Source organism: Trichosporon asahii (genome assembly GCF_000293215.1).
Source record: "Trichosporon asahii var. asahii CBS 2479 unplaced genomic scaffold scaffold00025, whole genome shotgun sequence".
In the NCBI taxonomy this organism is placed as follows: Eukaryota; Fungi; Basidiomycota; class Tremellomycetes; order Trichosporonales; family Trichosporonaceae; genus Trichosporon; species Trichosporon asahii.
This window is the reverse complement of record NW_014040899.1, coordinates 79,628-107,591: the sequence shown is the minus strand read 5'-3', so window position 1 is coordinate 107,591 and position 27,964 is coordinate 79,628. Positions and strand designations below refer to the sequence as shown.

At 58.9% G+C, this 27,964-nt stretch overlaps 11 protein-coding genes across 11 annotated transcripts; 8 read left to right on the top strand and 3 right to left on the bottom strand.

The window, feature by feature from the left end:
- Positions 1 to 13: 13 nt before the first annotated feature.
- On the top strand, positions 14 to 1,051 carry A1Q1_00509 (uncharacterized protein; the record flags this gene model as incomplete). The annotated part of the gene is made up of 1 exon (XM_014325824.1): positions 14 to 1,051. The coding sequence occupies one exon, from the start codon at positions 14 to 16 to the stop codon at positions 1,049 to 1,051; it is 1,038 nt and encodes a 345-aa protein (XP_014181299.1).
- A 655-nt stretch (positions 1,052 to 1,706) lies between these two features.
- Positions 1,707 to 2,711, top strand: A1Q1_00508 (uncharacterized protein; the record flags this gene model as incomplete). The annotated part of the gene is made up of 1 exon (XM_014325823.1): positions 1,707 to 2,711. One exon carries the CDS (start codon positions 1,707 to 1,709, stop codon positions 2,709 to 2,711), a length of 1,005 nt encoding a protein of 334 aa, XP_014181298.1.
- A 260-nt stretch (positions 2,712 to 2,971) lies between these two features.
- On the top strand, positions 2,972 to 4,201 carry A1Q1_00507 (uncharacterized protein; the record flags this gene model as incomplete). The annotated part of the gene is made up of 2 exons (XM_014325822.1): positions 2,972 to 3,109; positions 3,167 to 4,201. The coding sequence occupies 2 exons, from the start codon at positions 2,972 to 2,974 to the stop codon at positions 4,199 to 4,201; spliced, it is 1,173 nt and encodes a 390-aa protein (XP_014181297.1).
- Positions 4,202 to 4,428: 227 nt separating this feature from the next.
- On the bottom strand, positions 4,429 to 6,683 carry A1Q1_00506 (uncharacterized protein; the record flags this gene model as incomplete). Its single annotated transcript, XM_014325821.1, has 3 exons — positions 4,429 to 5,209; positions 5,247 to 6,233; positions 6,280 to 6,683. 3 exons carry the CDS (start codon positions 6,681 to 6,683, stop codon positions 4,429 to 4,431), a joined length of 2,172 nt encoding a protein of 723 aa, XP_014181296.1.
- A 1,366-nt stretch (positions 6,684 to 8,049) lies between these two features.
- Positions 8,050 to 9,993, top strand: A1Q1_00505 (uncharacterized protein; the record flags this gene model as incomplete). The annotated part of the gene is made up of 3 exons (XM_014325820.1): positions 8,050 to 8,552; positions 8,591 to 9,056; positions 9,121 to 9,993. The coding sequence occupies 3 exons, from the start codon at positions 8,050 to 8,052 to the stop codon at positions 9,991 to 9,993; spliced, it is 1,842 nt and encodes a 613-aa protein (XP_014181295.1).
- A 2,869-nt stretch (positions 9,994 to 12,862) lies between these two features.
- On the top strand, positions 12,863 to 16,048 carry A1Q1_00504 (uncharacterized protein; the record flags this gene model as incomplete). Its single annotated transcript, XM_014325819.1, has 5 exons — positions 12,863 to 13,455; positions 13,508 to 13,800; positions 14,071 to 14,534; positions 14,612 to 15,117; positions 15,160 to 16,048. 5 exons carry the CDS (start codon positions 12,863 to 12,865, stop codon positions 16,046 to 16,048), a joined length of 2,745 nt encoding a protein of 914 aa, XP_014181294.1.
- An 88-nt stretch (positions 16,049 to 16,136) lies between these two features.
- On the top strand, positions 16,137 to 17,865 carry A1Q1_00503 (uncharacterized protein; the record flags this gene model as incomplete). Its single annotated transcript, XM_014325818.1, has 3 exons — positions 16,137 to 16,414; positions 16,610 to 17,266; positions 17,322 to 17,865. The coding sequence occupies 3 exons, from the start codon at positions 16,137 to 16,139 to the stop codon at positions 17,863 to 17,865; spliced, it is 1,479 nt and encodes a 492-aa protein (XP_014181293.1).
- A 60-nt stretch (positions 17,866 to 17,925) lies between these two features.
- On the top strand, positions 17,926 to 18,723 carry A1Q1_00502 (uncharacterized protein; the record flags this gene model as incomplete). Its single annotated transcript, XM_014325817.1, has 1 exon — positions 17,926 to 18,723. The coding sequence occupies one exon, from the start codon at positions 17,926 to 17,928 to the stop codon at positions 18,721 to 18,723; it is 798 nt and encodes a 265-aa protein (XP_014181292.1).
- A 1,862-nt stretch (positions 18,724 to 20,585) lies between these two features.
- Positions 20,586 to 21,494, top strand: A1Q1_00501 (uncharacterized protein; the record flags this gene model as incomplete). The annotated part of the gene is made up of 1 exon (XM_014325816.1): positions 20,586 to 21,494. One exon carries the CDS (start codon positions 20,586 to 20,588, stop codon positions 21,492 to 21,494), a length of 909 nt encoding a protein of 302 aa, XP_014181291.1.
- Positions 21,495 to 21,628: 134 nt separating this feature from the next.
- Positions 21,629 to 23,338, bottom strand: A1Q1_00500 (Cytochrome P450; the record flags this gene model as incomplete). The annotated part of the gene is made up of 1 exon (XM_014325815.1): positions 21,629 to 23,338. The coding sequence occupies one exon, from the start codon at positions 23,336 to 23,338 to the stop codon at positions 21,629 to 21,631; it is 1,710 nt and encodes a 569-aa protein (XP_014181290.1).
- A 993-nt stretch (positions 23,339 to 24,331) lies between these two features.
- On the bottom strand, positions 24,332 to 27,758 carry A1Q1_00499 (3' tRNA processing endoribonuclease; the record flags this gene model as incomplete). The annotated part of the gene is made up of 4 exons (XM_014325814.1): positions 24,332 to 24,671; positions 24,926 to 27,383; positions 27,438 to 27,515; positions 27,554 to 27,758. The coding sequence occupies 4 exons, from the start codon at positions 27,756 to 27,758 to the stop codon at positions 24,332 to 24,334; spliced, it is 3,081 nt and encodes a 1,026-aa protein (XP_014181289.1).
- Between the last annotated feature and the right edge of the window lie 206 nt (positions 27,759 to 27,964).

Below are 27,964 nucleotides of genomic sequence, written 5' to 3'. Positions count from 1 at the left end.
CCTCGGCGCGACCATGGCCATCGCCCTCACCGCGCCAGTCACCCCAGCCATCCACACGCACCTTCGTGACGGCCCGCTCTCGCCGCTTCCTCCTGAGCTTCTTCTGCTCGTCGCTGAGCAGTCCCTCAGCCAAGCCGAGCTTGCGGCGCTCGTCCGAGTGAACTCCCTTTGGCACGATGCGTGCGTTCCCGCCCTCTACCGGCAGATCACGCTCGCGAGCTCTGCATCCCCCGAGCCTGCTGTTTGCCCGGCAAATCTGCACCGGTATGCACGGCACGTGAGGGCTCTCGATGTCCGGCCCCCGAGACCGGAGTGCGGAGAGCTCCCGCCTGCTCTGAGAGCACTCCGGCTCAGGATGCACAAGCGCGGCGTCGAGCTCGGCGATGTCAGCGGTGAGCTGCCGTTACTCGTGCTCGACCGACCGCCCCTGTTTGCAGGATTCACCTTCCTCCCCGAACTGCCTACCGCCCGCCGAACAGCCGTCATAATCCGCCAACCCCCCGCCTCCACTGAGCCCCACCCCAGCGAGCTGTTAGCCCTTCCGCTCGGTCACCTTCTTCTCTCCCTCGGCGTCGACGCCCGAGCCCGACCCAACGTCGCTGTCCTCTTCGATACCGGAGCGGAGGGATACGAATCTCGCGCCTCGCACTACAAGCGGCTGTACCACTTCCTCGCCTCGAAGGGCAGTCTGTCGCTGCTCGACCACTCTTCGATGACGCCCGTAACAGTGGTGCTGCCGGACTGGGTGGCTCCCGATGCCGCCTGCCTGAACGCACTGCGAACCGAGCTCCGCGCCCGTAACGCGAGCTTGCACGCTGACGACGCGGAGTGGACCGACAACGGTCTGACGAAACTCAGGCTTGTCAAGTTGTCCGAGTACCTCACCAGTGAGGAAAGCGACCACGTCTTTGCTCCTCAGGAGCGACGAAGGTGGGAGGATGAGCTCGAGAGGCGATACCTCGAAGCAGATCCGATGCACGGCAAGCCTCGTGCTGCTGTCACTCCCGACCGGATCGCATCCTGGCTCGCCGTTTATCGCGAGGACCGCTAAGGCCTCAACACTTTCATCACGATCTTGATCCAGCGACACCAAGCCCGGCGTCCCAGGCCACCAACAAGCCCTGACACCCTCATCTGACACTGCCCTGATAAGACGACCCCCGACCCAAGTGTACCAGTATCTCGAAGACTACCCGGTAGACTAATGTAATCCGCGACCCAGCCAGAACGCCGCGGGCGCGTGCACATGGACGTTCGTGTACCACCTGTATGTATCTCCCTCATGCAAACTCTTGTTGTGAGTGTTGTGACGTATGAGTTACTGCGGGCAAGAGAAAGACACTCGACGTCAGCGGCGGAGGGCACCCTGTCAGCCCTGTGGCGCCCGGCGCCCTGCGTTCCGAGATCTCACAACAGAAGACCTGAAACCGCAGCACAAGTGCCCATCAATCGAGGATCGAGGACGCTGGCCGGCACGAGCTCTCTCTCTCTCTTTTTACGTAAGCTGAGAAGCGAGTTGTTGTGGACGACCTCGAGCTTCCTCGCATGCGCTCACTGATCACTGACTACGCCATCTCCGGTTGACCTCGCCTTCCCCATCTGCCCTTCTCAGCTGACGTAGCTTGCTGGTTGGACGCTCCCTCGCTCGACAGGGATGCTCAGCCGTCAGTCTGCTTCACTGTCCCTCTGTTGCTAGGCTTCTCACAATGCTCGCGTTTCTCCCCTGTGAAGTCCTCCTTATCATCGCCGACTTCCTCGCCCCTCCCGACCTCGCCTCACTCCTGCGCGTCAACTCGCACTTCCACGCCACCTTCGTGCAACCCTTGTATGCCTCCGTCCCGGCCGTCCGTCACGGCGCTCCAGACCTCTACCCTCCCCTCTCAAACCCGGCCTACGCCCGGCACGTCCGGAGTCTGACTGTCCGCCCCCACCTGACAGAGGTCTGTGCGGCCTCCTCCTCCCCGGAACCTGAACTCCATTTACGCCAAGTACGACTCCACTTGATACCCCCGATCACGAACCCGGAGTTTCTCCTGCACACCGTGATACCGCCCGACCTCTCGCTGATGACGGAACCGCCGTGTGGCTTTCTGGCTCATGTGCGGGCAGAGCGGCTGGTGATAATGGAGACGTACATGGACGCAGGCTGTCTGGGATATCTGGCACCGTGGCTCGACGACATCGAGGACGTGGTACTCTTCCTTCTACCGGTACAGAACCTGACGGCCGTTGGGGGCGTGGAGCCAAGGAAGGACGCTGCAACGGATCTCGCCGAGATCATGGCACATGTTTCCAAGGCAGTCAAACGCTTGACGGTCGTGGTGCAGCATCCCGTGTCGAGTCCTAGATTCACCTTTCCCCCAATCGAGAACTACGCTCGCCACCTTTTGAAGAGTCCGCAGGAGTTGGTCCGTGGAGTCGTGGACGTGCTCGAGGATCTACGGCACCTTCCCCCAGCGACCGAGGGAGGACTAGAGTGTCTAACAATCGTGCTGCCTGAGGGCGTGCTCTCGTCCGAATGTCGAGAGCACCTTCTACAGACCATTCGGCCTCGACCTGGGAGTGCAAGGATACTGGGCATGCTCGAGTTCATGGCTCGTCCAGAGTATCAGGGCGTGATGACGGATGAGCAACTGAGGATTTGGTGGGAACGGTCGAGACTGCCGCACTACGAGATGACCGTCAAGGAGGTGAAGGAGTGTATCCATTGACAGGGAGTGGAGAGGAGCTCGCCCACCGACGGCGCGGGCTGAGGAGGCCGTAAAGCATCTTTCGTCCCTTCGCCGTGGGAAAGGTGACTCACCACGACGAGGCTTGACAGATGTTGTGGTTGGGATCCTCAGCCGATCGACAGCGCCCCATGGTGCGCCCCCAACCTGGCGCTTACACGTAACAGCTTAGCTGGCAAGTTTCCCAAGCACTTTGGCATTGCAACATCCATCAACATACATATACATCCTTCCCCGCCCAAATGTTGTCGCCCTTGCCCGCAGAGGTTCTCCTCGCCATTGCGGAGCACCTCGAGGTTAGGGACCTTACGACCTTGCTCCGCGTCAATACCTTCTTCCACTCGATCTTCGTCGGGCCCGCGTACCGATGTGTGGAGGCTGTCAGCCGCCAGGAACCACTTGTCTTCCCTCCTCTCGCCATTGAGAAATACGCCTAGCATGTGCAAACTCTCAACGTCCGGCCACATCACTCTGACGTCTGCAAGAACGTTCCGGAGCACAGCCTGATCCACGTGAAACTCGTTCGTCTCTACGCTACCTCTGCACGCGTCTATCACCTAGTGCACGAAGAAGATCTCTACCCTCCGAGCATATGGCAAGGCCCCGACGATTTTTCCGGAGCGTTCAATGAGGACTTCCTCCGCTGGACGCAAAGGGCTGAACCAGCTTGCGGCTTCCTACGAAGCATCCGCACGGACACCATTGTCATCACAGAAGCAGCGCTATCAGGCAGCAGCTCGGTTGGTGACTTGCAAGGTTGGGCCGCGGATGTCAAGCGCGTCATCCTATTCTTGCCACCGGCGTGGACACAGCTCACCAGCGTGGCTGACGCTCTCTATCACTCCCCCGGCCCTAGCGACGACGGGCTCGAGCCCCTCATCCCCACAGGCATGTTTCTCCAATTTGCACCGCCGCGTGCGCAATCTTTTACCGCCGTCGTTCAACACCCAGGAATCTCGTGGTATGGCCTGTCTGACCCCGCGAGCATCGACTCTTTCGCCGACGCGCTTCTCAAAGGACCTCGAACGCTTTTGAGGGGCGTCGTCGATGTCCTCGAAGACTTTGGCTGCCCCGTATCTTCTCTTCATAGGCTCTGGCCTGTCCTGAAGCAGTTCACCCTTGTGCTGCCTGAGGGACTGCTCTCGTCCGACTGCCGGGACTACCTCGTCCAAGAGATCGAAACCCGCCTACGCGAATACGACGCTCCTGCCGATCGACCACCGATGCCCACAGTCCGCATCCTCAGTATGCTGGAATTTATGGCACTTCCCGAGTACAAGGATGTCATGACTCCCAAGCAAATGGCTCTGTGGAGTGAGCGCTCGGTGCTCCCCCACTTCAACGCCACTCGGGAGTACGTCAAGCAGTGCGTCGAGTGGAGCCGACGTCGGAGGGAGTTGCTGTTGCGCAAGTACCCCAACTACGAACGACATGGCTCTTTCGAAGCATCTCTGGGACCTCCACCTTGGTAGCCGTCTTGATCGCAGTCTATTTGTTGATAATTCGCGCATCGAGCATTACGAACGGTCGTTGTGCACAACCATGCATCAGCACGTAAAGAAGTCCGGAAAAGGGCACGATAAGATAAGACGTCAGTGGCGTCCGGTGGCGTCCACTTTTCCTGAGTTCACACGAGCTAACCCTTATCATCGACCTGCCTCACCGCAGCCCACCTCCCGAACATGTCCGCAGGCGATTCTCACGAGGGCAGCCCTTCCCTATCCTTCACGTCATCTTTCCAGTCCTTGGTCTGCGACGGCCCCGCCTCCGATGGCGGCCCCGATCCGAACAATCTCCCATACGCCCTCTTCCGGAGCGGCGTTCCCTGCTCTGACTCTGAAGAGCTGTGCGTCGGTGCCCGCTTGTCCGAGGGACTCTCGAGGGCACCGGGCGCAATGCCCATGTTCTTCATGTACTCCTCCTTCAGTGTCGGCCCTCCAACCCCCTCGGGAACCGGAAGGAAGGTCGAGTTCTCGTGGCTGCTGCCCAGGTCTGGGGTCGACAGCGGCGGGGTAGATGCCGGCTCGGGCGTAGTTGGCAGTGTGCGCTCCCGATAGCGGGGCGGGAGATACTCCACCACATCGTCTGCGTCCTCCTCTTGCACGACGCGGGGGCCGCGTGGCCGATTCTCGCCCCCACTCGAAACAGGTGCAGGAGGGGGATGATCGTTCCCCTCAGGCGCCCAGGACGCGTTGCGGTACAGATCCTTCTCGGAGATGAGGTATGGGTCTATGTCGTCTGGTTCGTCGGATTTGCGGCGGCGGAGGCAGAACCACGCCAAGAGCGCGAGGAGAATGAGACCGCCCACGACACCGACGACGACGCCGACGATCATGCCCGTTTTGTTGCTTCTGGAGCTGGCACTGGCACTGTTGGCACCAGTGGCTACGGGCAGGTCGGAGGACTGCATGATGGTCGGGGGTACGGTCTTATTGGCCGCCGTGCCGTTTATCGCAACCAGGTCGGGGAGCGTGTAGTTGCTGATACGTCAGTGCTGTCCCCATTGACCCAACTTACTAATGGAAGGGATAACTTGAAAAGCCGGAGACGTAGCAGGTTGCGTCCAGTCCGAGCGGTCCCACGCGCACCGTCGTCCTCACGTCCGGATCGACAGGGAGAAGGAACAGGGTGCGGTTATCCTCCCTCATGGCCTTTTGCGACGCGCTGAGCGGAAAGCTCCCATTGACCCACCAGCTCGGCACGGGGTCCAGGTCGGCATAACATTGGCTCCCGTACGCTGTCCGATTCATGCCCACGGGACCGTAGACGCGGATCAGTGTCGTGGAGATGGGCACCTTGTACGACAGCTCGGTCCCGTTCTTGAGCATGAGGACGTTGTCCACGATCTCGTGCGGGATGTCGAGCCGCTTGGTGTGGCGACTGTGATCGTCACGGCGGCCGACCTGCGTCCAGTCGATTACCATGCCGTCGTTGTCGGCTTGCGGGAGCGCATGGCTGGATGATGCCGCCGGGGCCGCTGGCTGGCTTAGTGATTGACCGGCTGATGACTTCGGGGTCTGTTGCCCTGCGCTCTTCGGTGATTGCTGCTGACGGCTTTGGGTCGGCTGCTGTTCCGCGCCGGGGCTTCCCTGTGAAGATTCCTGCTGGGACGACTGAGGCTGCGCCGCACTCGTCGCGGCTTGGGCTCTGCTTGAGGCAGGCTGTTCTGATCGATTCGGCTGATTGGGCGAGTCATTGGGCTGCGCCTGCTCGGAGGCCTGAGGCTCCTGGTTCTCTCCAGCGGTGGACTCCTGCGACTGGTCCGGCGTCTGAGGCGATTGAGCCGCCTGCGACGCCGGCTGTTGCGCCCCGCTTGGCTGCACGAAACGGGGCACGGTCGAATCATAAGGCGACGGCGCCGTTGTCGAATTGGTCCGCTTCGCCCACATATCCCGAAACTGGTCAGACTTTGTCGTGAAGCCGAGCGACATGGTGGGGTTCACATTTCCATCTTGGATTACTGGAACGTAGACGGCTTGCTTCTCTAGGGCTTCTCGGTTCGGTCTAACTGTCAGGCCAACCTAATGCATGAGACTGCAGGGTAACTCACGCTTGGGTGCGCACCGGTACATCAACTGTCATGTTGTGGAACTCGAGCTGCGAGTCGGGCGTAATCGTGAAGCGCAGCTCATACGACCTGAGTTCCTTGCCACGGGTGTCCAGCAGGGTAGTGTTATCCGCCGAAACGTTAAAGAAGTTCTCTGTATCAAGGACAGTCCGGAACTCCTGGTTCGTCTGGTAGAGAAACGCGTGTACGGGATCCGGGGGATCATGCGGCTCAGGCGTGTTCGGCTTCCAGATCCCCCGACCCTCGATTGTGACCCCGGTGCCAACAAACCAGCACCCGCTTGCGCCGCTCGAGCGCCCCGCACTCGTCCGGTATCCCGTCTCTGAGTCGAGTGTGAAAGGTTCGCCGTCGAAGGCGGCCTTGGACGCGCCGTCAAAGTCGCACATCCCGTCGGCGGACGTAAGGGTGAACCGGTATGTGTCGTTGAACTGCGCCTTCGCGCGCGGCGCCCACAGCAACCAGGCCAGCGACATAGCTGAGATGAAGAATGCAGATGTTGAGAAGTCAACAACTGTCTGTGTGAGAAGGCGTAATGGAGCTGGGACATAGCGGAGTCGACGGCGCGGGAGACATGTCGGAGCATCATGCTATACGCCTAGCCTACGCAGCTGGACTGCTCATGCCGTTGTCAGTCTTCCGGTCACACTCTCGTTAGTCCGCGCCGCGAGCCCTAGATGCAATCAACCTGCCGTCAGCGGTGGTGCTCCATGCCGCCAGGAAGAGGGTCAAGCGGTCCGCGGACAGCCAGTTTCGCAGAGCCCGCATGATCGTGGCCAAGTTCTTTATTTAACGATGCAGAGGTCAGGAGTGACCACTGGATGCGCACATAGCTAAACCTTGAGCTTAATCTGCTGAATTTCCCTTATCCTGGGTTCCCGCGCGGTCAAGTGATGGCCGCTATAGGGACCTGACCCCGGAGTTCCGGGCGTCCGGGTCAGTCGGCCAGTCACGAACGGGAAAACACGTGACCCACCTTCGTCCGCTGGCTCTGGAGCCCAGCACTGCTCTCATTACTCTCGTCACTGGACTGTTCACCGCCTCTCAACTACCGTAAGCCTTGTCGAATCCACGCCCTACAGCCGGACAGAACAGTTTCGGAGCTCGTCGACCCCGACCCCATCCTAACAGCAGGGGATGCGAAAGCTGCCCTTAGGGTTAAGGGCGGAGAGCGACGTCAGCTTGTCCAGCTGGTTCAGCTCAAGTGTTTCAGCGGTGTCGAGGCAAGTGTGGTGGGAAGAATCAACAGCGTTCACTACGTGGTGAGCACCGCCCTCGAATAGGAACGACGTTCGAGCAGAAGGCGGTACCTTGCCGCCCACCAGTGCCAAAAGCGCGATTGGCTGCAGACTTTTCAGTTTAGGAACGATGGAAGGCACACTTTTTGTCCTCGTCAGTGTACCTCGTCGTATTCCAGGCTGCACATGAAACCGATCCACATCGTAACGGATCCGTCGTGTGGACCTGCCCAGGACATCAACTGGCTAAGTGGCAGTGCATCCCTACTGTGTGAACGCTGTCATAGGGTCTGGTGTGGCGATCAGAGGACCTTCGTGTCGACGGCGCGAGGGCGGTTCGGGTCCCATACGCCCGCAAACCTGAGACTGGACCTCGTTAAGTCTTCATGAACAGCCAAGTTGCCATCTTGCCCACCCCCTTTTGCGGACTAAACCTCTTCTTACATCTAACCCAACAACTAGCACATTGACAACCATCACGGTCTATTCTACGCGTGTCGATCGGCGGTGTTTCATCATGGCAGCCCTCAGCTGGTTCCTCTATGCCTTTCTGATTGGGCTCGTTCCCACTGCGACATCGCAATTCAACACGACAGTCAACTTCACTCTCACCTCCATGGACCCCATGATTGACATGGACGGAGCACTGAAAGCCCAGCCTCTTACTCTGGATGAGAGGACCGGCTACCGGAAGTTCGACTTTGCGCGCGTCACTCTAGCCCACGCGTGGTTCGTCGGAACTGGTTTCTCAGTGCACGGGTTCGGAACATGGGACAACGAAAGCGAAAAGCCGACATCGGCCCCCATGGTAGCTCGTCTGAAGTATGTGTACAACAATACACAAGTACCTGGGGACCGGACGCCGTTCACCCAATACCTCGGGAACGAGCAAGGTCCTCCAAACGAGTTTGGTGACCTGTCCTTGCCCCTGGCAGCCTATCAGATCGACTTCATGTACTACCCATTCGCGACGGCCGAGTTCCACAACCTCACTGTGCAGGTTCCCATTCGGACGCAGGCGTGAGTGTCATCTCCCCAAATCATATTGCTGACAGTAGCCCTAATCTTGAGGCTTTGCAGAGCCAAGCCGAACTCAGCCCTACTGTGCGAGCAGGAGAGTTGAATGTCGCCATGACGGTCAGCCGAGGTAACAGTCACGAAAACGAGCTCAGAGCGGGAGGGATCATCGATTGGCCTCTTCCCGGCTCTAATGCAACTCTCTCTAAGCGTGCGCCGTTCAACTACGACGTCGTTGATGACAGCGTGGTCCTCAAGAACTCCATTGAACTCACGTACAAGGTTCCCGCCAACACGACATTGATCCAGATCCTTGGTCCGGTCGGTAAATACAACCAGTCCTTCGATGGCAGTCGCTGCTTTGCCGCCTTGGACCCTCACCCACCGTGGTGGAGGAACTTCAGCTTTCCGCTGTCCGCATCTTACAAGCTGTTGAACCAGACAAACCGCACCATGTTCCTGCTGCCTGTCGACCCAGCGGTGGATACTACCGTGATCGTGGGCCCGGTAGGGAACGTCTCCTCTTGCTGGGTTAGCGGAATCTCCAGCTATCCGTTTCATTAGTGAGCAGAGACAATTTGCACATAAGCTGACTACAAGCAACTACACGCTCGCCAACATGGTCGCCGACAACAGCAGCTCCACCGATTCTCAGAGCGCGAAGAGCGGAACCAACAAGACAGCGACCATCGTCGGAGTTGTGGTCGGTGTAGGCGGAGCACTGATTTTAACCGGGCTGGCACTGTGGTTGCTTCGCCGTCACAAAGCCAAGAAGAGGGAGGAGGAGACCAAGGCTGGAGCGACGCCGTATGTGGTGTCCGAGAAGGAGCTCTATCGAACAGCGAGTTGGTCGCCACATAATGCCGATGGTACGGCACCTTCTGCGAACGCGGAGGCGAGACCGCGAGATAGCGACGAGGATCGCCCTCCTCGCCGTATCGTTCGAGAGCAGGACGCTGAAGAGTACGAAGTCCTGCCACCTCTATACCGAGAGTGGCAGCCGCGGCCGGGGCCCGAAGGAGATTCATCGCCCTCTCAAGCACCTCCGCCGGAGTCGCATCCGGCAGACACTCCGTCTGGCTTATCTGACTCCAACGTTGACCCAATCTCCCTCAAAGATGACTACGTGAGGGCGTTGGGCTCGTCGGCTGGGCCGAGCTCCGTGACCTCCCCCCCGCAGCCTGCCCGAACCCCGAAGGGGGGGCACGCCACGGAGCTCTCTGCAAATGAGGAGAAGTGCGCCCCCGAACGGCCTGGCACGTCCCCACCGTCGCAAGATAATCGGCCACTCAACGATGAGGCTCTGCTGCCCAATGTCCAGCGTCGGTCCCGTGCGCTACCGGAAATCCCCACAGCCGGCGCATCAAACGATGCGGGGCCAGTGGCAGCACCAGTCCGAAGACCAGGGGAGTTAGCGAGGGATTACAAGAGGGCGTTCCTGTAGTTTTAGTAATGTGGGCAATGCAACAAGCACAACCTTGACAAACCACGGAAAAGCTGAGCCATTTGGGACTCGACCCTTCGTTCCTGGTCTGCTCGCTATTCACCGACAGTCCCTTGGATGTGGAGAAATGACGGCACTGAAATTCGAGGAACGGCCATGTGGTCGGCGTGTAGACAGGTAACTTCATAGATGCCCGGCTTAGGCTGCACAAGCCTGACGATGGTCGCTGATCATGTGGAACACTGTAAACGGCTTGTTGAACGGCAAGCGGCAACCTTAGTCCTCGAACGCATGTGAGGAGGTCAGTACACAGTTATGCGAACGTGAGCCTCTGAGCATAGTCGTCAGATTCCTAGTCGGGCAACTCAGCGACAACTTGGGGTGACCAATTCCCCTACGGCAGGCGTCAGCTTCGCCCCAGTGATAACTCACCCCTACCGGGATCAAGACGTACCACTCAGATGCCTGAATGTGGCTTAGATACAGTACCTCTTCACTTCGTCGATGGAATTTGAGGATGCATGCGGACTGGTTCCGCGTCAGAGTTGCCGCCCAGTACAACGGAGTGCAACGGGGAATTAGTGAAATAACATCGGTGTTCTAATAAACAAGCCTGATATTTTCTCAACGGCCTTCTTCACTTCGTGTGGAAAAGCTGCATCGTTTGACAGACCGACCAATAGAGGGAGAACTATGGGAGACTATGGGATCAACAGTTGTCCACCGTGACCATGGCAGTAGACGCTATGAGAATGGATTTGCCCGAGAGAACCGACCTTTCAGCGATAGGCGCGGTGAATTTCGGCGACTAAGTTGAACCATATCTGCAGCTTGAGAGCCATCACATTGCACAAGCGCAGAACACGGGGCCAACTTTGAATGGAGGGATCCAGAGCTCCCAGCAGTGGCTCATGTCAATTTTAAGGGGCTGCATGGGTGACGGATGCCAAAGACCCTCGCAGGAGGCGAGATCGCCAAGATAACGCCAAGAGTATCCTACGCCCAAACTCCCGCCATGACTGCGGACCAGTTACCTTCTTTTGGCAAAAAATAAAGTACGATACCCGTCATAGCGTTGAGGCCCGTGGAAAGCAAGGGGACGTTTCGCTTGGTACAGTAGAACTGTCAAGAGATAGCAAACGACTGAGCGATCAAAGACGATTCTTGACGTTCCTTCCTTGGGTGAAGCGTCGGCCCCTACGCCCCTCGTGCTGTTGCACGCATCTGTGATGAGCACTGACCACCTAGTGGCCAGTGCAGCACCGCCAAAACAGCGTCTGGATATGCTGAAATTCAGAAGGAGCACAGTGACCCGTTTAGCAAGATGCGGGGACTGTCCCCCGTCCATGACCGGCATCGGGACGGGCACCACCACATGACCGCGGTCTAGGTGCCTTCTGATTTCTCGTAGCATCAAGCTAGCATAACGATAGTCCCACACCAACGGGACGCAGAATGAAGTCCAGAATGAAAGAATGCATGCTATAGGAGCTTTTCAGGGCGCTGTTCGTCCGAGACACACCGTCGATCCATGCAGCCGAGACAGCATCACCACTACCCGCGGATATGATAACCACGTGGCTCCGGTTCTCACAGCTTTTGTGAAGTCTCAACAGATGCGGTAATCATTCAACAACGCATAGATGCAGAAAGACAGCTGATGCATGGACCCAGTCGATCTCGCAGCACGAGGGCATGCACCCGCGGACAGAGTAGATGTAGGCCCTGCACATTTCACAACCTGGGTAGAGGGGTTTGACCCCTTAAAATGGCGGGGATGGCGAGATGGCCGCTGCCGTTCAAACAGCGCCTGCGAGGTGCCGCATTCTGACCTAACACATCGCAAAGGCGCCTGGCAACTCTGCAATTCAATCTCTTGCACATGGCGAGCACGGCGCACTTGCCGTATCTAGTCGAAATTATCCGACTTTACGTTACTGCATCATATGTACATATGTAAGAGAGCTTCTTAAAAGTCATGCTGCATCGCTGATAAGAGTGTGTATCGTGCACAGCTCGAATAAGCTTACGTACCAGAGCTTCACAGCTTTTGGGTCATCTCACAATCTAGAGTTTGCGCTTGCTGTCTGACTTGCCGTAGAGCAGAGGGGCGATGGTGCTCCGAGACTGCTCTAGGTATTCAGGGTCGTCGGAGTAAGGTTAAAGCCTGAAACGCCAGTGACCTCCGTTCCTGGCGTCGCACATGTTTCTTCCCTCCGCGCGGCGCGGGGGGCACTTGGTAAGTGGAGTCTGTGATGGTCACATTGCCCGCGGCCCCACCACCCTGCACAGCTGTGACTGACGCAGGAAGCAGTGCCCATGTGGAGCGTCGCCCAACCCACTGGGCCCCGCCGAAAGCTGAGATAACATGAAGTAAGGCTGACGAGAGCCTCGTCTCTCCTCCGCGACTAGTCGGTCTGCGGTGCTAGCAGACTCGCTGGCTCAGTCCCTTGTCGGAAAATGAGGTGCATGATCTGCAAGCACTAGCGTGCAGAGATGGTGCTTAATGGGTGGGCAGGCGACTCGCAACCCACGAGAATGCGGGCTGTAACCCGTTCCTGGATTCTTCCCTGATTAGCAAATGACCCCTCCCTCCATGAAAGCAGAAGAGCGCGCTCTCGGTGGTGAGCGCGGGACCGCTGTCTTCATTTCAGCAGCACTTGACCCCCATTCGTCACAGTACGTTGCTAATTACTCCGCGTTGTCCAGACAATCGCCGTTAGTTTCGAACGAGCGCGGGACGTCGATCTCACTTCGAGTTACACATGCTGTATCATACTATCTCTTTTTCACTCTTCACTCCTAACAGCTGTCCAGGCAGCTCTGGAGAGCAGCTTCATCTCCCGACTCACCCTCGACTCGCGCAATCATGTCGTCCGCGGCTGATCCCTCCCCTGCCTATACTTCTGGCGGGGCGGATACTTCGCCATCGACTTCTGAGTCTATTTCGGCAACAAAGACCGGCACAGCGGGGGTCTCTGGACAACTGGGAACTGGTGGGGGTGGGACCTCTAGCACCGGTGATGACGACCAGGGTCCCCCAGTCGCGTTCAACTCGACTGTCAAGTTTACTGTGAACTCGACCTCGGCCATGGTTGACCTCGACAACGCGTCACCTTTCCGATATGACCCCGATACTGGCGCGCGCTCTAACCCTGCGGCGTCGCGCAGTGGAACGTGGCTCGCCTGGTTCGTCGGCACCGCGTACTCAATCAACGGCAAGGCTGCGTTCCGGCCTGGCATGCCTGACCAATATGTTTCCACGATTGGTAGAACCACTATCGGCTACACCTCGCAAACGGAGACCACCTACTTCAAGAACGTCTCGCTTGAGGACGGAGGCAGCTTAGGAGCCATCGGCGGCCTTGATCTGTGCGCATACAAGGTCGAGAATCCCTACTCGCCTGGGGCAGACCTCACATTCTACAACATGACTTTCGACATTCCGGTGACGACACAGGCGTGAGTGTCACAACATACATCAACAGCTCACAATCAGTCAGGACTGGACCAGTCTTCAGAGTCAGGCCAGCACAATAACCGTCGCGCAGGGTCAGAACCTGAACCCTCAGCTGGATTGCGAGCCCTGCTCCGTGCTGAACGACCTCAGAGAGATGAACTCGTTGCGTAAGCCGATTCCGAACATCACGTTCGAGCGACCGCTCTTCGGACCAAAATACAAGGTGATCGAGAACAGCCACGTACTGCTCCTCAACAGCACCGAGCTAGTGTACAAGCTGCCAGAGAACACGTCACTTGTCGAAGTGCTGGGGCCCGTTGGCACACATCCGGAATGGGTCGGCTTCAGTCAGTGCTACGCTACGCTTGATCCGCGACCGCCATGGTGGAATGGGACGAATTTCCCTCTCTCTGCGTCGAAGAAAACGATCAACGCGACCGATCAAACAATGTTCATGCTCCCTCTCCCACCGAACATTCACTACACGCTCCGCGTCGGCTCCTTAGGACAGGAGAACACGTGCCCGGTCAGCGCGCTCCGGACGTATCCGTTCCACTTGTAAGTCGAGAGCCCTGGTGAATCAGCTGACATCTAGCAACTATGAGCCTCTTCCTCAGCTTCCGAGACACTTTTCGACTCTGGATCCTCCATCGTCGCCTACCCTGAAGGTGCCGGATCGAATGCGTCGGCTCCCTTCAATGCTACCTTCGTTTTCGAGGTACCCCCGACTTCGCCGATGATCGATTTGGAGCTGGCCGAAATTTATAGTCTAAATCGAGGAAATGAAGGTTGGAGTGGGATCGGCAACACCACATTGGCATTGAACTTTGTGGGTACCGACTACATTCTCAACGGGAAGGTCGCCAGTTTGAAAGATCGGCCCCTTGTTGGAGGTGACTACCTGGTTAGAAACGAGATCTACGAAGGAGTTCCGTGGAGGTACGGGGACCAGCCGCCGCGCTTCTACAACACTATGGAAGCGGCGGATAACTTGGGGTCCATGACGGACCTCCAGCCCCGTGCCTACGTCGCTATGATGAACTCTGGAAGGACCGCCGATGTCATATTTTACAACGCTACAGTGAGAGTGCCCATCCGTACCCAGGCGTCAGTGGTTTCCCTAGATCTTTCATTGACGCCAGTCCCGACTTCGATCAGCTCAAAGCCCAGACTGCGTTTCTGAGCGCTGCAACGGATACTGGACCAAGCCCCGAGCTCGAGATCAGCACCTGCTCTATATATCAGGAGTTGGGGGACATGTTCATTGCAAAACAACAGACACTTCTGACTTTTGCGGGTCCAGAGCAACAGCCGCAGCACTCCGTGGTCGAGGGTCACTTACTCCTTTCTGTCAACGCAGAAGCTTCCTACAAGCTGCCCTCCAATACCTCTGTGGTGGAGGTGCTTGGGCCGGTTGGCGCGAATGAGGCATGGACTGGACGCGGCCAGTGCTACGTGACTCTGGACCCAAAGCCATGGTGGTGGACTCACAACGGTATACCATACTCGACCGCCCGGAAACAGTTCCTACGTTATAACCTGTCTAACCAAACGATGTTCTTGCTGCCATTGTCACCCACAGCGCAGTACACGCTGCGAATCGGCAATCTAGGCGAGAACACCACCTGTGCCTTCAACGGAATCCGGTCCTATCCGTTCCATTTGTGAGTTCAGAGCCAACCAATGGACCGGAAAGCTGAGGATAGCGACTACAACTACAAGGCTCCTGAGGAGCACGCTGCAGATACAGGCAGCTCCGGGTCCAGCGCGCCTGCCAATGACCCTTCTGTCAGGGTGAATCGGACGCCAATCATCGTGGGCACCGTCGTAGGAGTAATAGGGGGCCTCGCAGCGCTAGGGCTCCTGTGTTGGCTGTGGTGGCGGCGAAGCCAGAGGCAGGCTCAAAGGGAGGCATCACTGCAGCCGCGTTCCTACACGCTGGGTCCTAGCAGTGGAGTGGAGGAGTTGCCCAAAGGTGGTCTCGGGGAGCCTTCAAACGACGGTCAGCATAGTCCTGACACTCCTCCTATATCGGCAGCCCAGCTTCATCAAGGGACCTCCGCTTCCGGGCAAGCTGCGGCGGAGGGCCATCTACCCCAGCGACGGATCTTGCAGGAGGAGGATGCGGAAGATGTGGTGGAGATCCTACCGCCCCGTTACCGACAGCGTGACTATCCCGAGCCCGGGCTATCCGTGCCACCCACACCGGAAGAGAGCCCTGGGCTGCTTGTCTCCAGCTCAAGCGATTCGGGGCAGGAGACGGACGACCGTACCGCACGGGCTTGGCGCCCTCCTCTGAAGACCGCGTATGAGCGAGCGTTCATTTCCCTGCCGCGGACGATTCCAGCTGGACCACGCCCACTCGGAGATATCAAGCGCATTGCAAGCGTGGACTTGCCAGGCGACGCCGTTGCGGCTGTTGAAGCACACCCGGGAGCGCTCCGCATGGAGTACAAACGAGCTTTCGGCTCCGACTCGACGAGGAATCATCTTCCCAACAGGCCCTCGACTGCTTCAGAGGAGCAATGTGGTAAGAGCGGCTTTAAACAGGATGACCTCTCTTCCAGGACCTCAGAGACATCCAGTGGGAGGTGACGAAACATGTTGCTGGGACCGCTACAGAACGGAGGTTAATAGTGTGATGGAAGATAAGACGTAGATAAACACGTGGCACCGTGGGCCAATGACTGGTGAGCCTGCGGTCACATCGCAAGCGCTCAGCCGGGCTTTGCCGGAGGACTCCCCAGGGGACGGCCTTATGGTGGGATCCCCTCCGATGCCCACAACAACGTCCGGCAACCCCTCCACAGAGCGGCATGCTCCACTGCAGCAGGACTACAAGCGAGTTTTCGGAGACGAAAACACTAGGTCAGAGGGCAGTCGCTTCAATGATAAGGCCGTTCTATCTGCTCCTCGGTACCAGGACCCCTCAGCGCAACAGGGCCCTGACCTTAAGGCAGAGTACGGCAGAATGTTTGGTAAAGTGTGATGCTATTAATACGGTATTTCTGTCGTAATTAGGCACAGTTTTATTTATTGCTGAGGCACCTGATGAACCTTAACGACGCGACCCCAGCATGCTATGTCTGAGGCAGCATCCCCTCATGCTGTGCAGTGAAGGCCCGGTTTTCGCGAACTCCAACGTTGTGAGCGTAGAGTCTCCCCCAGCAAGGGAGTCAAGATGCTGAAGTGTCGTCGGACATACCCCACGACGAATTCTGATAAATGGCAACCCAATCTCTTGCCCACTAGTCTTCTCACATCGTTCCCAACCAGCTCCCGCGATCTCGACAAACTGAAGATTTCACAGCTTACCCGTGGACATCCGGCTGATCATGGCTATCCTGCATTTGGTTCGATGCGCTGTCTGGGTGCTGATGGCCCCAGCAGCCGTAGCGCAATTCAACTCCACCGTAAGTTCATCTTGACCTCGCGCGACGCCATGCTCGACTTCGATACTGGCTCATTTGTCCTCGACCCGGAGACCGGATATGAGAAGACTAGTGGGAGATCCAGTGGAGGTGTTCACGGCTGGTTCGTGGGCAGCGGGTTTGAACTACAGGGGCGGGCTGGTTGGAAGCGTTCCGGACAAAATGAGACCAACGACCCCGGCTTGGCCACTATCCAGCCTGCAAATCGCTTCCGATCGAGCAACGTTACTCGAGAGTTCAGTTTGGCGGCTCAAAACACCACATTTCGCACCGGAGCGTCGCCTGTCAACTTGTCAGCCTATGAATTTATGATGTCTTGGACAGCATCCGGCCTCTTGGAATTCCATAATCTCACTGTCGAGCTACCGGTCCGAACACAAGCGTGAGTACATACTGTTACCCACCATGGCAGGCTCGCATCGTCTAACGAGCAACAGTCCGTCGGTTGAATTGCTGAAACAGCAAACTGCATATGTTCCGGTGGTCCAGAGTGGTCATCTGAACGCCATCATGTCGGTTGCTATCTTTTTGCAAAACCGGAACGTCAGGGAACTCATCGGCATGTATCAACAGCGTAGGGATCTCGGGCCACCGCGATGGCCCACGGAAGCACCCAGCCAAACACCACCGAATCTGGACAAGTGGGAAGTCATCCATGATACGCTGGTACTGCGGAACATGTCTGAGCTATCGTACACCCTACCCACCAACACAACGTTAGTGGAGGTGCTGGGGCCCGTCGGTCGCAGCAACTTAACGTTCGAAGGCAGCCAGTGCTACGCAACTCTGGATCCCCGACCCAGCTGGTGGAGCAATGGCAGCTTTCCTTTCGCTGTGGGGGAGAAGGCTGTCAATGGGACGAACCGGACCATGTTCTTGCTTCCTGTTGATCCGGCCATCAAATCAACTCTGCAGATAGGAGGCGTCGGAATGGACACAACGTGCTTGGTCTCGGGAATGAAGACTTATCCCTTCCATTAGTGGGTTGATTATTCATGATAGTGGAGGCTAACATGCAGTAACTACACGCTCGCCAACATCATGGCCGCAGGTCCCAGCGGAAGCGACAACAAGGACGAGGGGACGTCCGATAAGACTGGAATCATCGTCGGCGTAGTGGTTGGGGTGGGGGTTCCGCTGCTCCTAGCAGCCCTGGGGACGTGGTACTTCCTCCTCCGTCGAAAACGTAAAGGTAGGAAGGAGAAGGAGAGCCACCCTGGTGTTGAGCCATACGTGGTAAACGAGAAGGAGTTGGCCCGTTTCTATAGCGCTGAGTTGGCCGCTGGAGAAAGCCCGTCGTCCCAGGCTGCCGGAGATAGAAGAGCCTCCACATCAGCCGGCTTGGGTGATGACATTGGCCCGTCCGCCCGGCGTATTGTGCAGGAGGAGGATGCTGGATATGTGGAGTACCTTCCGCCCCGATACCGCGAGGCATGGCAGTATGGGCCAGAGGAGGGGACGCCTTCACGTGGAGAGCCTGCCCCCATGACCTCTGAGCTCTCACAGCCCGACGAGGCGACTGACAGCCCAAACGAGCTTCGTGCGACACTAGGAGAGCCTCTGCCACTAAAGGAGGATTATATCCGTACTTTCGCTTCGCCCAACGGCTCGTCGTCTCTGGACCACGTTTCTACCAGCCCGGCTCCAAACGGTCCATCGTTTTCGAAGGACGGTGGAGCTGGTTCAGTCTCTCGGCGGGACGTCAAGAGCCCTATGGGACCGAGAGGGCCGAGAACAGTTCCCCGCGAGAGTGGACTCCATGACGGATTGCCGACGGCTCCACCACCAAGTGAGCTACCCACCGCACTAGAGGGCGACTACAAGAGGGCGTTCCCCTAGTCTCGCTCACCCCTCCATCCTGTAGCAGTGTATGCGTCCTCGCACAGGCACGTCGGCTTCTGCGGCCTTTGTATGGCAAGCCGATCCGCTTATTCTACCTCGAGCCCCGCACTGAAGCCACACATCTTATGCAGGTGTGTGTATTTAGCGTGAATAAGCCTGCAGGCGATAGACGGCATTGTAACGTGAAACGTACTCCTCCCATTGCATGTTCCCTGATGACCCTGGTGGCGTTTATCCGTGCGTGCTGCTAGGTTTATAGCCTTGATGGCCAAACGCCCCTTGACGCCTTGCCTGGATGATGTGCGATAGGCAAGTTGCCTGAACGGCGTTCCGGCCCGTACACTCGGCGTCATAGAACGCAAGCAGGCATTTATGAGAGGCAGGTTGAATGAGTGATGATCATTTCCTCGCCTCTTTGCTTCTCCACTTGCAAAAATTATCACATACCCTCGTTACGATCAGACTTGAGGCAGCCCTTGGAACTGCAGCACGCCGCCCCTTCCCTAACCACACAGGGGACGCAACGCCTGTGTCTAAATGGAGCAGCAGAACGGGCACATTCAGATAGCCGCTCGTGCCTGATGAGGTTATCGCAGATAAGGTTTGGTTCGTAGGGTTCGAGTCTTGCGCCGTCCCGCAGACACAATGAATTGCATTATATAAGAGCACGTGGGTGTAGTCCGTGTAGAGGCAGCTCCCCCCCCTTCAAACGCAGGATGGCAGTGGGCCGTTGGTCGGCGAGGTGCGCGAGGAGCCGACGCGCTGGCACACTTTTGGAGAAGAGCAGCCTTACTACGGGGACGAAGGCGGTGATATCTGCATGTCGCCGAAGGCCCCGGTCATCAACAGCGTTCGGCATATCGGCATGAAGGAGACGCCGAGAATTGACCTACCTTGGCAGATTGTTTCACCACGAACCATCCCCGTCAGCTGGGAAGCCGCCCCGCCCGTTCGAAGACGAAGCGGAGGTGCACCGTCCAGTTATCGAGGCTCCCTGTATGTCTCGAGTAGCGATGAAGATATCACAATGACCCTGCTGGCAGATAATGAGCCGTTAGGCGAGAACGTCCGCTGCCTCCCGCCTCCTCACCAGAAGGACTGGCAGCCACACAATGCGCCACCGTTGCTACTAGTACCGTCACGGCCCCCACCGTTATCGAGATCTCCATCGCCGCTAAGCCGTCCGTCCACACCGTACCATTCAACTACCTCGCTGCAGGTGGAGGAGCCATTAGGACCATTTATCCAGGAGTGGCGCGCCCCCCTCAAGGAGGACTACGTAAGGGCATTTGACTGGATGCCGCGGCCCGAACAGGGCGAGATCCATGAGCAGTACAAAGGGTGTTCGGTTTGAGCTCCAGCATCGCGAGCAGAAGCGACCGCGATGAGTGATCTGCAGTTCACACCTCAGCTATTAGACTGATACCATGGTCTGATAAGCCGGCTGGTGAATTGGCCGAGAGACCGACTGCAGTTTACGTAAGGATCGAAAACATGACGTCGTGCGCGAGCTCCACCACCGCGCGTAACTTTCGTGCTACCCGTCCGTTCTTCTCCTCGACTTGTCTCCTCTCAGCTTATTGTCCTCCTGTCGGTTCACAGCTGCTTTTCACAGGCTCCCTTCCAGAAGCGTGGCCTACGCTCTCTCTTCGCCTCCCCAATCTTCATTCCCTCACCTTCGTCGATCCTGCGCCTTGGATCGTGTCTCGATTATCTTTCGTGCCCGCCGCAACATTCCTCGCCCGTCTCCCCCCGCTGCGTCCCTCTTCTGTACTCTGTTTCGTCTCCGACTCGTAAAATCCTGCGACGTCAACTGCCTCACTCTTCGCTTTCGCCACACGCCTGCCTTCCCTTTCACTATGCCCTCCCCGCCCCGCACGCCGACCGGCCACGATATCACAGTGCATGGCCGGCGCTGGCGAGCGAGCGACCCCGCCATCCCGCCCAAGCTGCGACAGGAGCTCGTCAACTCCCTTATGGTGGGGAGGAGGGGTGTGCGTTCTGACGGCGCGAAGGGCTCGGTCGCTCGAAGGAAGGTGCAAGATGCGAAGGTGGCGCTGGGCGAGAGAGGGGTGGAGTGGTGGATCCCCACCGACGCATGCCAGAACGAAGATGTCGAGAAGGGAACTGCAACGAAGGAGGTCGAAAACGACCATGGCGCGGGAGACAAAGCGACGAAAAACAAGGAGAACAAGCTCTGGTGGCAGCTACCCTCGAAACGGGACGGGCTCCACGCCCGCATCGACTCCACGATTCGATCACTCTGCCGCGCCCGCGAACATGGCACTGTCTGCCCGTCGGAGGTATCTCGTGCCGTCGCAGGCGATGCGACGGAAGACTGGCGCGAGCTCATGCCGCTTGTGAGGGAAAGGGCTGAGGGATTGATGCGCAAGGGACAGATTGAGATCTGCCAGAAGGGCGAGAGAGTCGAGCCCGGAGAGTACAAAGGACCCATACGGCTGAGGGTGGCTGCGGGGATCGACGAGCCAGGGGGAAACGAGGAAGGAGCTGAGGATGCGGATGACAGTGGAGACGAAGGAGAGAAAGAAGGCGGGCAGGGCGGCGAGGACGGCGTCAACGGCGTCAACGGCGGTGACAAGGATGCGAGGGATGAAGAGACGTCAGACGAGGGGACGACAGCAAAGGGTAAGAACAAGGAGGAGCCAGTAGCACAGACAACGAGAGGCGGTAAGCGACAGCACACACCAGATCCACCGGAGGCTGAATCAGACTCGCTTCCGTTGCGCAGCGGGAAGCGTCGACGCTGATCGCCGCGAACTACGTTGCTGCAGCTGTGCCCCCATGTCTGAAGCTCTCCGGCGCCTGACCCACCCAAACTGCCCCTATTCTGTACGCTTCATACTGTATCCATAGCTTCAAGAAATGTACTACAACTTCCCCTCTACGCCTCCAGCGCCCTAACAAGGAGAGGCATCTGGGGACCCTCCTTCTCCTGCCCGACGACCATGGGGCGCATGACGATGCCCGTCTTCATCTCAAACTTGGGCCTGCTGGGGAGGAGCTCGAAGCTGAGTGCCCTAATCAGCGTGAAGAGCGTGACCTTGATCTCAGCAATGGAGAAGCGGTATCCGATACAGTTGTGGGGGCCATGGTTGAACGTCATGAGATTCGCGAACACGCCGGGGTTCTGGTACTTCCACGGCGACTGCTCCTTGAGCCAGCGGTCGGGGTTGAAGGTCTTGGAGTCTGCGCCCCAGTTGTCCTTGGCCCAGTTCACGACGTGGATCGGCACCATGACGGTCGTGCCCTTCTTCAGGCGCACCGAGTCCATCTGGGTTCCGTCCTTGCCGCGGATGGGTTTCGAGAGCGGCACCGTGACGTCCTCCTTTGTGACGCGCAGGGTTGCGGGGACGGGGGAGTCGAGCCTAAGACTCTCACGCACCACGGCCTCGAGATACGGCAGACTGTTGACGGCACTATAGTCGCCCTCGTTGACCTCTTGGCACTCATCGCGGAGGCGCTGCTGCATGTCCTGGTGTTGTGCGAGGCGCCAGAGGATCCACGTCAGCGCCGTGGCAGAAGTCTCGTTGCCGGCGAGCATGAACGTGGTCACTTGCGCGAAGACGTCTTCGTCCGTCATCTTCTGGTCCGGGCGCAAGTCGCTGCTCATGTTGCTCTTCAGGAGCATGGAGAGGAGATCCTTGCCGAACGCGCCCTCGTCGACGTCGCCCGCAGCGCGCACCTCGCGCGTGCGCTCGGCAATGATGGCGGCCGCCTCGCGGTGTGCGATCACATTTGATTCTTCCAGAATCTTGTCCGCGCGCGTCGGGATGAAGGACAGGAAGGGGATGAAGGTCTTGAGCACCTGGATCGGGCCCGGGTTGAGGCCCGCACCCATCATGACGCGGAATGCCTCGGCGAGCGGCTTGGGGTGGCCCGAGAGACTGGCCAGGTCGTACCCGAACCCAGCTTGGCCGATGATGTCCACGGCCATCTGGCCGAGATACTTCATGACGTCGATTTTGCGGCCGCCCTTCTCCTCATCACCCGGTGAGGGGGGCAGGGCGGGGCGCTCGTCGCCCTTGCCCTCGACAAACAACAAAAGCTTGTCACGCAGTTCCGCAGCCTTGTCGAAGAAAATCGGCACCTGGTCCTTGAGCGCCTTCGTGCTGAAGGCGGGGGAGACGACGCGGCGCTGCCTGGCGTGGTGGTCGCCTTCCACCGTCACGAGACCGGGACCGAGCAGCTTCCAGAGGAACTTTTGAGAATGCGGCGGCTTCGGGAACAGCTCGTCGTGTCCCAGCATCCAGGAGAGGAAGCCCGGGTCGGTGCTGCACAGCCGCCAGTCGCCCCCGATCGCGCGGTACTTGAACGTGGAGCCGTACTCGGCGTACCACTGCTCGTGCATTGCGGAGGGCGGGGCCTTGATGATCTCCATGAGCGAGCCCCAGAAGAAGGAGCTCGGCTCGGGACCGGGCACATTCGCAAAGGGCAGGGTGAGGGAGCGGTACACGTAGAGGTAGGCGTAGAGGGCGACGAAGATTGCGAGCGCAATGAGGGCAGTGAGAGTGGTTTTTGGCCAGGAGGCGAGGACGGGCCCGACGACGGGGAGCCGGTCCAGTGCCTCGGCGGCGGCGCCAGCGACGGTCATGCTGGCGGTGGTGGTGGCGGAGGTGGTGGTGAGTGGTCAAGAGTGAGGAAGCAAGAGCGAAAGAGTGATGCGCGCATTAGATTCGTCGTGTTTGGAGGAGTGGGTGTTACCCGGCGAGAGCGGAGCAGTGGACACGGGAAGTCGATGCCCGATGGTCATCGCTGTCCGCGACTTTCGCAGGAGCCCGAAGGCACTGAGGCACATGACGCAGTAACTCCGGGCCCTTAATTCTCCTGGCTCAGAAACGGACACTTTGGACTCTTTGGACACTTGGCACGTGGAGTGCGTAAGCTCCATCCAAATGCATGCATGCATGCAGAGAGTAATATGCCGTACTCATACTTGCTGGGAGGCCGCGTAATGCGTGCATTAAAACTTGCCTGGAATCAAGACTTAGCCTGGCTCGACACGGCGTAGACATGCCGCGAGTTGCAGGCGATTGCCGACATTCCGGCGCACTACGCGCACTACGGACTGGGCCGAGACATCAGCCGTGCCCGACGCCGAGTAAGCCGTCGGCCTGGCCAGTCTTAAGCAGTCAGCGGACCATGGATACTCTGCTCCACGTCGATGCCGACGGCAAGCTGGCGATGTGCAGCAAGATGCAGCGTGACAGACATGAGACCGAAGCATGTGCCTATGTGTCCGGTAGAACGGTTGAAGATGATGCGGGTTTGTAAACCTTATTCTGTCCGTTTGTATGGCATTGGGATGCGATGAAGACGGCAGAAGACCACAGAGCGGCAAAGGTTCCAAGAAAAGCGACGTAAGCCAAAGTCTCCGAGACTCTGCACAAGCTCTGCGCACATGCTCCAATCTAAACGACGATGATCGACAGTGTGTCCCTACCAAGTGTCCGCTGTTGTGTTTGCCAGCTACCACACGCCCACAGGGCCCCGAGGTCCCGAGTTGAGTGGAAGAACGGTGTACGCGGGGCAGATTATATCCGACCCCGAGCAGAACGGAGTAGTGGGCCCCTCCCTCTTCCTGAGACTATTGAAAGCTTATCATCCGGATCTGATCGCGGGTGATATAGAGTTCTGCTGCGATATCCTCGCCATCTGACTGGCTGCGACTGGCTGTCACAGACAGCGTCTCATCTGCTGGATTGCTCTTGGTGACAGTCCCAGCAGCGAGATCGATCCGCACACCACCCGCTCTGAGATCGTACGCCGGGAATACATGAAGCGGGCTACGATTGAGGAGCATCACACCACTACCATCTATGTCTACGGAGTGTTCGTGCTGAGGAGGACATGAAGTGTATCGGGGTATCGCTGCGGTCCCGGCAACCGCCTCTGATCTGTGGTTGATTCCAATAGCTTTCCCTAGTCTTCTCGGACCGTCAGTGCGGTCATGACCCGGAGCCCGGCTCCGGTAGCCTCAAGCTGTAGCGGAATGTAGATGACAGCACGCCGGTGTCGTCTCCGCGACATCTGTCATGCTCCTACCAAGCAAGTGATGATCTGAAGTGTGGGTCATGCATGCAGGGTATATGGTTTTATCTATGCGTCTTCTCCGTTCTACCTCCTCACGCGAATCGCGACTGAGAGACTCGCGCGACTCGCTCCGCTCGTCATCGCTCACTCCGCCCTCGCCTTCTTGGCCGCCCCCTCCATATCGACGCTAGCGTCGCTGCCCCTCTTCTTAGCGGCGGCCGTGGCGGCCTGCTCCGCCCGCTTCTTAGCTTGGAGTTCGCGCTGCGCCTCCTTCTGTTTCTGCTTGTTCGCCCTCGCCTTCTCGGCAGGCGTCAGGTCCTGCTGCATCTTGGCCGCCTTCTTGCCCTTCTTGCCCGCCTTTCCGTTGCCATTTACGGTGGCGCCGTTCGCCTCGGTGGTGCCATCGGTGGTGTCATCGGCACCGTCCTCGGCGCCGCCGGCCTCCTCTGCCTCCTCGGACGCGTACATCAGCCCCACGGCGTCCATGTAGTGCTGCATCTTCCACGTGTCGCCTGCGCGAAGGGACATGAGGTCGAAACTGATGGCCACGTCGGGAGTGTGCTCGCCCTCTGCCGTCTGCACCGGCGCAATGTCGGGGACCTTCGGGTATCGCTGCGAGAAGTGGTTGAGAATAACGTGGCGGGCGCGCATCTTGCGTCCTACGTCGATCGCCTGACCAAATGTGCTGTGCCCCTTGGCCTCAGCGACCTCGGGCTTCTCGTCCTCCAGCGTCGCCTCGTGGATGAGAACATCAGCGCCCTCACCAGCCTGCACGAAGGCGCCGCACGGCTTCGTGTCACCAGAATAGGCTAGCTTCCACCCCACACGATGAGAGAGGCAGAGTCCGAACGCAGCGCCGCGGTGGGCGACAAAAGGCGTGCGCAGCTCTGAGAGCTGCAGGTCGGCAAACATGTCCCGCACCGTGGACCAGAAGCGCGCCTTCTGGTCGGGGTGGTACCGATGGAAGTTGGCGAAGGGCCAGCGCCGGACCCCAGCGGCCACATCGGCCGCGAAGGTCGCTTCGCCCTCGACGACGCCGTCGCTGAGCTCCTCCGAGTCAGAGCGACGCCCCCGCCCAACCTCGCTTGCGCTCAGGCCGCGCTTCAGCCGGTTGATGTTCAGGAACCGGACGTTGTCGAGCGCTTCTCGTGTCTGGCCCTCTTGCCAGGACGCCGTCTCAGCGAGCTGCGTCGCAATAGGCAGCGGCGCGAGGAGGTATAGCCGCGACGTGATGCCCAGGCGGAAGCGCTCGGCCAGGATCGACGTGAGGCCCAGATGGTGGTCGGCGTGCATGTGCGAGACGAAAATCATGCGCAGATCCGTCAGGATCTGCTTCAGTTCGGGACCGTAGCGGCGCCGCAGCTGGCCAAGCGTACCCTCTCCACAGTCGAGGAGGATGCCACCCATGCCGGGGACGTCGAGATGGGTCGCCGAAACATTGCGGTACTTTGCCGGGATGGCGCTGCCCGTACCCAGCGTCGTTACAACGATGTCATCGCCGGGCTGAGAGGCGACTTGTCGCGTCTTCTCCTCGGCAGCGATCTTGGCCTGACCGGCAGCACACGCGGCCGCAAACTCGGGCGACTCGTCCGCAATCTTCTGGCGTGCAGCGTCGATCTCAGAAGGAGCAGAAGGGAATGGCGGCTGCGCCTTCAGCCCTGGCTCCGCCATCGCCGGTGCCGTGGCCGGGTACATTCCAGTCGTGAGACCGGGCACAAGACGCACAGCGTTCGGCGGCATGGCCCACTGCGGCTGCTGGTCGAATGCGACAAAGTGCGGCAGAGGGAACATGGCGGGGTCGATCATGTTGAGACGCAGACACTGCCAGGCCGACGCGCCGTAGTGGATCGGTCCCTCCGACTCGTCAGCCTGCGCGACAAGGTGTACCGTCTCGGGGCCGAACTGCGCAAGCCACGCCTGGTACCGGGGGTCCTCCCAGACTTCCCGAGTCACCTCGTGCACAACGGTGCGCACACTGTGCTCCCTTCCCTCACCGAGGTAGGGACGAAGTGCCTCGTGGCTGGTCAGGCGCTCAATGTTTTGCGGGGAGCACTGAACGACGGCGAGAATCGCGCCGACAGAGCCACCAACGAGACAGTCCTCTGGCCGAACAATGCGCTTGCCACCCGGTGCATTCGGGTCGTCGACCTCGATGCTCTCTCCCTTCGTGAGCTTCCCTCGCGCGGGACCATTGGGAACGCCGAGCTCGAGCGACTTCTTCACGTCGAAGCGTCCGCGCACGTCGGGGCCGTGGGCGATGTACACCATGTCGGTCTGCTGGTCGGCCTCATTCGCGAGCGGAAGCATGTAGGAGGAATCGCAGGCGCCGGGACGCTGCAGACCCTCGAACTGGCGCGCGAGCGTCTTCGTGTTGCCCTGGTTCTTCCGGAACATGTCCTTCACGACGGCGTCCTCCCACTCTTGCAGCTGCTCGCCTTGCAGCACGGCTGGCCGGTGCGGTGTCGGCGCCTTGATCTCGTGCTGCACCGGCTCCGGACCAACGGGAAGAGCATAGACTGTGAGCGATGGGAAGTCTCCGACCTTCTGCAGACCCTGGTCTCGCTTTGCAACCTCCGTGTTCAGCGCAAAGGCGTCACTGCCGTTAGCTCTCAATGTCGAAAGCGGCTGAGCTCACCGAGCGACGGCGCCGCGCAGCGTACCGATGTATTGCAGCATGTCCGGGGGACCAGCGACGGTCAGCTTGTTCGTGCCAGCGTCGGCCATCGTCATGATAACACCTGGGCTGTCAGTTTGCATCAAGAGCCTGTTAACTCACCAGGCAAGCCATTGCGGCCCTTGGCGCCACCGGGGAGGAAGACGCCTCCAACGCCAGCAAGCTTGGTGCGCTTCTCGAGAAAGGAGCGCTGCGTGCCCTCGCCGGCACCGAAGAGGAAGCGCGCCTCGTCAAAGCTGACGTAAAGCGCTGTATCGCTGTCAGGCCCCGGGACGGAGACGGCGCGCACGCTCCATGCCGGGTTCATGTTGTCTGCAGTCTTGCGCTTAGTCTTGAGCGCAGCGGTTGCTGTCGCTGGGGCAGGCGAGTGCAGAAGACGGCGTACAGAGCTGGCGGAGAAGCCTAGTGCGGCCGGATTCAAGCGTGGTAGACGGAACAGGATGGTGGTTTATAGGGTGCGGGGCATGCAACGCTCGAGCTGGTGGTGGTGGCGAGGGGGTGTTGTTGCGAGCG